Source organism: Camellia sinensis, chromosome 2 (assembly GCF_055761805.1).
Source record: "Camellia sinensis isolate YWXY chromosome 2, ASM5576180v1, whole genome shotgun sequence".
In the NCBI taxonomy this organism is placed as follows: domain Eukaryota; kingdom Viridiplantae; phylum Streptophyta; class Magnoliopsida; order Ericales; family Theaceae; genus Camellia; species Camellia sinensis.
Window position 1 is genome coordinate 55,307,908 of NC_138962.1, and position 10,814 is coordinate 55,318,721.

Below are 10,814 nucleotides of genomic sequence, written 5' to 3' on the forward strand. Positions count from 1 at the left end.
ACAATATCTACAAATAAGCAGTCCTCTCTCTCATAGGGTTGTTGGGATGCTTGGAAAACATTAAGTTTCACTTGCATGTTACCAAATGAAACTTCCATAACCCTGGTCCAATAATTAATGCATGCATTGGCCGTAGTGAAGAAAGGTCGACCTAAGATTACCGGGATTTGTTTCCTAGAACTGGCTACCGGTTCCATATCTAAAACCAAAATGTTGACAGGAAAATAAAACCTATCGACCTTCACTAGCACATCCTTAATCATGCCATGTGGCACTTTGAGGGACCGGTCAACCAACTGAAGAGTGACAGTAGTGGGCTTCAACTCGCCAAGCCCAAATTCCTCATACACAGAGTACAACAACAAATTGACACTAGTCCCTAAATCTAACAAGGCCCTATCAATGAAATGGTCCCCTATAATGCATGCAATGGATGGGGCACCCGGGTCCTTAAGCTTAGGAGGTGTGTCATTCAACAAGATGGAGTTTACTTGCTCCGTGAGTAGGACCTTTTGGGACACGTGTGTCCTTGAATTACGCTTTTGCGTACAAAGATCCGTCAGAAATTTGGCATAGGAGAGTACTTGCTTAATCGCCTCCAATAGGAGGACGTTGATTTTTACCTGCTTAAAGACCTCCAGCATTGCTTCCATAGATGCCGCCTTCTTATTAAAATGGGACGGTGTATCAAGGCATTGGGGAAAGGGTGCCTTAGGCACATATGGTGCCTTGGGCTCATGTAAAGTGTTAGGGACTAAGTCAACCCTCTTAAGTGTTTCCCCCTCACCTCTGCTCTCATTGGGTGTACCACCCTGGTTACCCTTCTTAGCTCTAGTTGCATCAAACGCAACTGACTGAGGCTCTAACTTGCTCCCACTTCTCAAACTAATCACTGCTTGCACCTGCTCATGGTGCTTTCCATTCCCACCCGAACTCTCTGCCCCGTATTGTCCCTTAGGGTTGGCCACAGTTTGACTTGGTAATTTTCCCTCCTCTCTTCGATTCATGTTGTTAGCCATTTAACCCAATTGGGCCTCTAGCTTGGCAACAGAGTGACCGTGGGAGTGAATTACCAGTGCTAACCCCTTAAGTTTTGAGAGAACTTCCAACACCTAAGTCTCAAAGGCAGAGTTGCCCTGAGGAACAAGCGGGGGTTGTGGTTGCCGGTACGGTTGTGGGGGTCGATAAGGTTGCGGTGGTCAGTAAGATGATTGGTTGGCAAAATTATTGAAATTCTGCCTTAGTGGTGGAGGATTGTAAGAAGTGCCTTGTGAAGGGGGTCTCCATGAAAAATTAGGGTGATTTCTCCATCCCGGATTATATGTGTTGGAGTATGGATCATTACCCGGGTTGGAGAATCCTCGAGCCACATTCACATGCTCTTGGACTAACTCTGGAAATTGTGATGCAGAAGGACACTCACTCAAGTCATGAACAGGGCTCGTACATATAACACATGCCTCGTGAAATTGACGCTGATCTTGCTGGGTAGGGGCGTGTCCCGCAGCTAATAATTGGTCCATTTTGTAAGACAGTGTCTTTATTTGTTGGGCTAACTCTAGATTTTGCCCGACCTCATAAATGCCCCCTCTTTTCGGGGCTCCAACTACTGGTTGTCGGACTTGCTGGGCTGCGGAGGCATGGTGAAGGGAATTATCACTTAGGTTCTCAAACAATTGCCATTCCTCGGCCTCATTTTTGGACATGAATGTCCCACCACAGGATGAGTCCACCGTTTGGCAGTGCGGCTAAGTTAAGCCATAATAAAATGTTTGAACAAGTTGCCAATCAGGCACTTGGTGGTGGGGACACTGTTGGAGAAGGTCTTGAAGTCTTTCCCACGTCTTATGGAATTGCTCGCCATCCATTTGAGCAAAGTTTGTGATGGCTCGCCTAAGTTGGTTGGTTTTACCTATGGGAAAGTACTTCTCCAAGAACCGTTGTTGTAATTGGTCCCAAGTTATGATTGAATTAGCAGGTAAGGAATTCAGCTAGTGTTTGGCTTTATCCTTTAATGTGAATGGAAATAATCGCAACATTAAGGCCTTATTTGTGAAATTCTGGATCCTCACTGTTGAGCAAATTTCCAGAAATTCATTCAAATGTTTGTAAGGATCATCATGTGTTAGTCCATGGAATGATGGAAGCATTTGTATGGTACTGGACTTAATCTCATAATGAGCAACAGTGGTGTTGGGTAATTGGATGCATGACGGTGATGTATATGCAGTAGGTGTGAAATAATCCTTAAGGGTCCGGTTAGGCACATTCAGGACATCTGGATCTGCCATCTCTAATGGCTCAATGTATGAATATGAATACTCAAGCCTAGAAACACGGGCAGAGGCCCTAAGTCTCCAAAGAGTCCTTTCTAGTTCAAGGTCCAAACTCCACAATTCAGGGCGACAAGAACAACGCCTGTGCATACACTACCCACATACACACAAAAAGTTCCGACTCTGTGCACTAAGTTATGAAAGCAAAATACCAAGGGGAGAGATACTCACAGCTATTTAACGAAAACGCTTTACTCGTCTTGCGGGTGCTTGCCGTGTAGACGTTGTCTCCAACCTCTAATTGAGTTTTGTCTTGCTTTTTAGCACTTGGTGCTTTGCTTGCGAGTGTTTGTTTCTATTTACGCACTTTAGTGCTGCGGGTCGTTGGTTGCGCTCCGCTTGCACTTTGGTGATAGCTCCAATTTCAAACGCTCTGCACACTTAACAACACGAAAGCATAAAATCCTAAACTAAAAATCAAAATAAGAATGTAACTTTAAATTAACTAATTTCGCCAGAAGTCCCCAGCAATGGCGCCAAAATTTGATGGGTCGTTGAACACACCAAAATTAAACACTAAACTGTACTAAATTCTTTTAGAATAATGACAAGTTCAGGTATCGATCCATAGGGACAATTGTGAAATTAAACTAATTTAATTGATAAATTCCTAAATTAATTTTGATGAAAAGAATGATTGATCATAACCTAATTTAATAACGAATAAATTAAACTAAATAATTAAATTATCAATTATAACTGAAAATGGATTTACTGAATTGGGGAAAAACCTAGGGCGAAGAGTCCACCACTAGTCACATAAATAGGGTTTTCAAATTGAAAACAATTATGTTATGGTTCGAACGGAATAATGCTTCGTAACTACAAGTTCAAAGCATTTAACAAGAAAATCATCACGTTCAATGTACGAGCATGAATCATCTCAAGTAGTACGAATCGTTCACTCTAAACTAAGGTAGTGATACGACTCGTCTCTCATAGTATGATTCGTCTCATACCTTGAATGTGAAAGAATAGAAAACTCTTGTATGGAAAACATTCAACAATCATAGAAAGCCGAATATTTGAAGAAATAATGGAAAATATATATATGAAACTTCTAAAACACCATACAAGTGTTCAAACCTTTACATAATTGAAAATCAAAAAGAAAAACCTATTACATGGCTAGGGTTTCATCAAAACCCTAGAAAAGGAGACTAGCCACTCATGGAGGAGTGGAATGGGGTAGATGGAGAAGAAGCCACCATGGGAGACATGCTTGAAGCTTCAAGTTCCTCCTCTTTTCAAACCCTAGCCTCCATTTCTTGACAAAACAACTTCAGAACCCTAATCCAGCATTTTTCTTGCCTATTTATACTTTTGGTGTCTTTCCAAACAGGTTTAAAACATCTAGCACGTTTTCCCAGAAAAAGCCAACGCACGTGCAGACAAAGTCAACGCACGTGCGAGAAAGTCAACTCTCTCCAAATTCTATCTTTTTGTCCATTTTATGGTCCGACTGTGTATAACCTGATTGACATTCAACACACATAAAGTATACATTTTGACAAGCAAGTGAAGTTAAGAGATCATAATTAACGGCCTCAATGATGTACAATTAGGCCTTAATCACTGGTACACATGCTGTAAGTGTTTTGCCTTCTGAGTTTCCCCACGTATCTCGTATCTCGTTCTCATTGACCTTCGAGTGAATCACATTGATCACTCGAGGTCTACCTGCCTATGGTTGTGGTGCTGGAGGAGGTGGTGCTGCCAGTGCCTGAGGCCGTCTCGTTTGCTCTTCCTTTGTCCTGGCCTCGTCTGCCAGGTCCCTTAGATGACCCTATTTTACTAGGTCTTCCAGATGTGCTTTTAGGGCTCTATACCCTTGAGTTAGATGCGCATCCTCATTGTGGTAGGCACAACGTTTCCCCAAACTTCTTTCCATAAATTCATCATGAATCTTCTCTAGTGCTATATAATAAAGCTGATTCCGGATTCTTTCCAAGACTTTGTAAATCGGAATCCGGAATACGGTAGTGACTGCCTGTACAGTCCTCAGTCCTGTCTCTTGCTTGTTGTATCCAGTGTTACCTCGGCCTCGCTTCGGCGAGCCATTTTTCTTCTCTTTTTTTGATGCCTTTGTCCCTGGCGTGTCCTCCTCGGCCCTCGCATACTTCTCTATCCTAGCCACTAGTTCCTCCACGCTTTTTGACAATGTCTTTGCCAGTGATTTTCGAAGTAGGCAATCATCGTTTAGGCCGTTCTTGAAAGACACAACCGCCACCTCTTGGTTGCACTTTGGTATTCGGTTGAACACCTTATAATACCTTTTGGCATAGGCCCTGAGGCTTTCATCCTCGCCAATTCTCAGAGCTATCAGGGAGTCCACCCTCAATGGCTGTAGTTTGTTTGTCACAAACCTGGCAACGAACATCTCGGCCAGGCCTTCCCAGCTTTTCACAGTTCATTTCGGCAACTTGTGAAACCAGTCTGATGCGATTTCACCAAAGGAGGAGGGGAACACTTTGCAGAGCAACGGCTCGTTCCCAGTGTACAGTGCCATTGAGTTCAGGTACAAGCCGACGTGAAAGTTAGGGTCAGACTTTCCGTCGTATATCTGGAATCTCGGCATGTGGAATCTTTTCGGGGCTTCAAATTTGTCCAATTCTACTGAGAACAGCATTCTCAGCTTGAACGGAGAGGTTACCTCGGCATCTTGTCGCTTCCTCTGGATGTAATCTCTCAGATCCCCTTTGGTCCATTTAGGAGCTCGGCTATCTACGAATTTTAGCCTCTTTGGCGCGCTACTCCCGGTGTCGTTATGTATCCTCTTGGACCTCCCTCCATTGATCGTGTCGAAACAAAGTTCCTTCCCTTGAACATGCCGATGTTCTTTGGGATCAGCTTCTTTGGTACGATGTGTCCTCCGAGAATCTCTTTTCATTGACTCTCCTCACCCGACCTCCCTTGAAGGCTGGTAAGAGTGTTCCTTGGTCCTGGTGTGCTGGGGAACTGAAGGAACTATTTTCTGTCCTTTTTGGGCATCTTTTTTGGTTGCTAGAATTGGCGTCTCTTGTAACGGAAATGGTGGCTGCATGACATTGTTCTGCATCATAAAATTGACGACCGATTGTAGGTCTGCCAATTTGTTCGCCATTCCCTTCATCTCGTTGTCCCTCTGCAGACATCTATTTTTCCATACCTAGAGGTCGTTCCCGTTATAATACCCACCTCTGTCTGACTTCTTTGGTACGTCGCCCTTCTGGCTGACGTCTTTCTCTCCGGGATTCTGATGCCGAGTTTCTTCGTTGAAGTTATCCTCCTCTACGTTAGGATCGAAGTGTTTACCACTTCCAGTAGGGATGTCGTCCCCAATCTTCTCTTTCTGTTCGTCATGGGCCATCTATTCTCCGCTCTTTCTCACTAATGGTGCCAAATTGTGTGTGTTGATTTCCGACCACACTACCAAACAGGTACTCAGCTAGAGAACACCGGCAGAATAGATTGCGCCCAAACGACCTGTCACAGAAAGATGAGATTACGGCGGTGGTCCGTCCACCCGGGGGCACTCCGACGATCAAGTAAGTAATCAATATCTCTCAAAGATAGCAAATAATGCTTAACTCACTTAGTCAGAATACAAAAAAAACATACCTTAGACCCACGAAGGTGCCTTTCTTTTATAGCCAGCACTTACCTGACCCTGTAGAAGCCTAGCTTCTCTTGGACTCCGTCTTAATGCTTATCCTGGACTCTCCAATAGATAAAGATAAACTCCCTAAGAACTTTATCCTTCTCCAGGTTGAGGTTCTCCTCCATTCTAGGACTCTTGTCCCTTATTCGTTCATCTCGGATTCCGGTATCTCCGTAGACAACCTTGGCTAGTCGAGATTACCTCGGCGCCATGCCCAGGACACATGGCACCTTGGCTGGCACTTCGGTGCCACCTTGGCCACATGTTGTTATCCAAAAAATATGTCCCCACAATAACATTTCTCAATTAATTATGACTGAATAAACTTTCCAGCCATGCTATATAGTGATTCTCTCTTTTAAATTATTTTCACAACTGGCATTTTGAATTCAAATTTATAAATTATTTAACTATTATGTCCTCAGATTTTTTCAAGACGAAAACTCTAAAAACAAACATATTTTCAGTTCAATTTTTTTTTAAAACAGCAAACAAATACATTTTGGGTTCAAAATTTTAACAATTTTAAGATCATTAGACTCGAAGCTTTCACCAAAAATGAAATATATATTTTTCTTTTAAACAAAATTAGTGATCTCTATGCAAGATTCTCATTTTCATTCCATTTATAAAGCGTTAATGGTTTATCCATAATAATGATTACGGATAAAAAAATATTGAAAAAAAATTCAAGCTTAACAATTTTATCTTCAGTTGTTTGTTTATAAAGAAATTAACGGTCATGAATAAAAAGATTCTCAATAAAAAATACGAGCTTAACGATTTGTAATCTTACTTAAATTTATAAAGCGCTAACAGTATTCTATCTTGTCGCTTAACGCAATTAAATCTTACATTAAGATTGAAAAATGAACAAATCTAGTGACATAATAACGTTAGTTGATGTTGTGCGGTGCTAATGGTGTTTTGTTTTGTTGCCTAACTTAAACATGTTTTTCATGCAATGCTAGTTCAATCATATTGTTATGAGAACTCATGCGCATTTGACTAAAATTAAAATTTTCTAATAATAACATCTTAACATCTATTATTTTTCGTGTGCACTAAATATGTAAACGCTTTAGTTTGAGAGAGATAAAGACACAGAAAATGCATTTTCCATGGCAAGGCTTTTGAGAACTCTATATAATTTGCAAAATCATAGTCAATGTTTATTATTATGGTTATTATCCTCTATTTAAAATAATTAATGAAAGTAATTGAAATTAAAAAGATAGGAAGCGAAATCAAATATGAAATGGAATTAATTTTAGGGGATTCGGTCCATAAATTTAAATTTAAATTTTGTTTGGCCAAAGATCTTAGTGCTAAAATACTTTATTCAAAATGCTAAGTTCAAGCAAAACAACCAAAATACCCTTCCTTATATATATATATATATATATATATAATATACAGTGTCCCAAATCCTAAGACCATATTTGTTTGACAGATTAGGTTGGATGAGATTATGAGTACAGTGAGATTGAATGAGGAGATTAGTAATGTGATGGTATTAAGTTAGAAATGTAGGACAAAGTGTGTTTTTTTGTGTGGTAATGTGGTAATATTAATTAATTGGGATTAAACCTATGAAATTCCATAATTACCTTTCTTCCATTATTGTAGTCATCATATAGGCTAAGGGGCAAAATAGTCTTTTACCTATTAATCCCATGTGTTATTAAGCTTTGCTAATCCCCCCATAGTGTAGGATTACTACTCCAAGAGGAATACTAATCCCCCACACATTTCTTAACCAAACATGGTATGAGTAAGACCCACCTCAGTCATACTCCACTCCCCCTCTCCAAATGAATCCAGACCTTCTACCGTCATGTCCTGCAGCCCTCGCTAAAACGACGTCGTTTTGATGAAAGTGATGTCGTTTTGTTTAGTGTTGTTTGTTTTTTTCTCCAAAAATTGATTTTCTCGCTTTTTTCACTTTCATCTTTCTCTATCATCTCATCTGTTTTGTTTATCCCTAACAGAGACAGAAACGAGATATAGAGACGCCAGAGAGAGAGAGAGAGAGGTAGAGAGAAGCGATCTGAGAGAGATGGTGGAGGGACGCGACGACAACGGCGAAGGTGAAGGACATATGAAGGCAGAAGGACGCGACGGCAAAGAACGGAGGATTGCGAAGGGACATGACACGACGACAAGGCGAGATTGCAGCCATGACGATGCCCATTTCATCATTTCAGATTTTTCTTGCGATTATATTCATATATACGTATTTGATGTTATGTCTGTGTTGTCTGTGTTGCGAAATTCCTAATTTTTGTATTCCTAATTTTTGAAATGTCTGTGTTGTTTGTGTTTCTAAAATTGATGATGTATTGTGATTTGTATTTCTGAAATGTTTGTGAATAGAGAAGATTGAACAAAAATGAAATTTTAGCATGTAAAATGAATTCTTGCTGTTATATACATATATATATATATATATATATATTGATGTTGTGTCTGTGTTGTTTGTGTTGTGAAATTCCTAATTTTTGTATTCCTAATTTCTGAAATGTCTGAAATGTCTGCGTTATCTGTGTTTCTGAAATTGATGCTATATTGTGAAATTCCTAATTTTTGTTGTCTATATTCCTGAAATGTCTGTGAACGGATGAGATTGAACAAAAATGAAATTTTGGCATACAAAATGGAATTGAATAAAAATATGGTTTTATTTTCCAAAGAAAGGATATTCCATAACATTACTGTAAGAAGCATATATAAAAAAATTATAGCTTTCTAGACTAAAAATATCCCAAGCCTACTACTTTGATTACATTATTCAATTTTTGTTTATTTTATTTTTTTTGTTATTATTTGTATGCTACTAAATTGCAGGTAATGGAAGAAAATAATGTTGTTGATAAGTGGCCAATTGTGGTTGGAAGCCAAAATTTGGCATGCCATTTTACTTTGAACAAGTTGCATATGACTTTTACAAGAACTATGGCGGAAATGTGGCCTTTAGTATTAGGAAGGCGTATGCACTCAAGAACAACCATATTAAGGAAATAACTTCACGGACTTTTGTATGTCACAAACAGGGAAATCGGGGTATTGACAACCGAGATCCACTAGTAAAATTTCAGAGACAAGAGGTGAGATGTGGTTGTGGTGCCCGATTTAGTATCAAGTTAGATAGAAATTTAGGAAAATATGATGTTTGTGATTTTGTTGAACACTATAATCATGACCTTGTGCCTCAAGAGTGCATTCATATGTTGTCGTCCCAAAGAAAAATATCTACCACCAAAGCAATTGAAGTAGAATTGGCTTCAGAATCTAGAATTCCTCTTAGGTCTACTTATGGGCTATTTGGTAGGGAATTTGGTGGAAGAGCATCACTCGGCTTCCCGAAATTGGACCAAAAAAATTAGTTGAGATCGAAGAGACAAAAAGATTTGGAATATGGAGAAGCGGGCAGTGTCTTGTAGTACTTTCGTAAGAAAACTGTAGAAAATCCATCCTTTTATTATGCAGTCCAATAGATTGTGAAGAGCAAATAAGTAACATATTTTGGGCCGATACTCAAATGATAATGGACTATGCTCAATTTGGTGATGTAGTGACATTCGGCACTACTTACAAATTAAATAACGAGCATAGACCTTTTGGAACATTTGTTGGATTTAATCATCATCGAGAAATAGTTATATTCGGTGAAACATTGATGTATGATGAGACTGCCGAATCATTTGCATGGTTGTTTCAAATTTTTCTAAAGGCAATGTCAAACAAAGCTCTGAAAGCTATTTTCACAGTTCAAGAAGCTGTGATGGCTACAGTCATTCCAATTGCCATGCTTGATACAAACCACTGACTTTGCACATGGCATTTGATGCAAAATGCTATCAAGCATGTAAGTTCTCTTTTCGAAAATGTCAGGGTGAAGCGTGTGTCTTCAAAATTTATGCATGACATTGATAACGAAGAATAACTCAGAATACAATGAGATCAAATGCTTGATAAGTATGATGCGTACAATAATCATTGGTTGGAGCAAGCTTTTGGTGTGATGAAGAAATGGGGATGGCCATATATTATGAATTCTTGGGCAACTAGAATGAGTACTACTCAACTTAGTGAATCCTTCAATTCATTTTTGAAGGATTATCTCATTTGTGATCATAACTTAATGAAAATTTTCAGGCATTTTGAAAGGGTGCTTTATGAGAAGAGGTATACAGAATTAGAAGTCGAGTATAATTTGTTTCGCAAATTGCCGAGTGTTTCAATTCCAACTTTGATGTTTAAGCAAGTGGTAGAGATTTACACCAAAACAATTTTTAAGAAATTCCAAAATGAATATGTGCAGTCCATTGAAGCGTCTATTGTAGGCACTATTAATGATGGTGAGAGTACCATATTCACAATTAGAATGGTAGTAGATGGAAAAAAAAGTTAAGAATATGAGAATGGATAGAGATGGTTCTTTGAGTTGCAGTTGCAAGAAGTTTGAAGTGAAGGGCATATTGTGTCGACATTGTCTGAAGGTGATTAGAGATATATTCAATACAATGGACCTTTCTTCACAATATATACTGGAACGATGGACTAAAAAAACAAGCGCTGAAAGTGTGAAAGATAGACATGGGTATGACATCAAGGATGATATGAAACTACATCAAAATGACCGATATAGGTCATTGATGACTATGTTTAGAGCAATAGCAAGTAGAGCTGCCGAAAGTAAAGAAACTTATTATTTGTCAGTTGCAAAAGCTAAAGAATTGAGTGTAATGGTTGAAGATAAATTAAGTGTGCACATTTGTGGTCAAGTGGAGGTCACTGAATTGAGAAATTCCTCAACTAACACATACCCATATAGT

The 10,814-nt window shown here is 39.3% G+C and overlaps 1 protein-coding gene across 1 annotated transcript; it reads left to right on the forward strand.

Annotated features, from left to right (window-relative positions):
• The first annotated feature begins 9,943 nt into the window (after window positions 1–9,943).
• Window positions 9,944–10,390, forward strand: LOC145813739 (protein FAR1-RELATED SEQUENCE 5-like). The gene has a single exon (XM_082909651.1). The coding sequence runs from the start codon at window positions 9,944–9,946 to the stop codon at window positions 10,388–10,390; it is 447 nt and encodes a 148-aa protein (XP_082765777.1).
• The last annotated feature ends 424 nt before the right edge of the window (window positions 10,391–10,814 follow it).

Coding starts and splice junctions, on each gene's coding strand:
- LOC145813739 (XM_082909651.1), top strand. CDS start 9,944: ATGCTTGATAAGTATGATGCGTACAATAATCATTGGTTGGAGCAAGCT.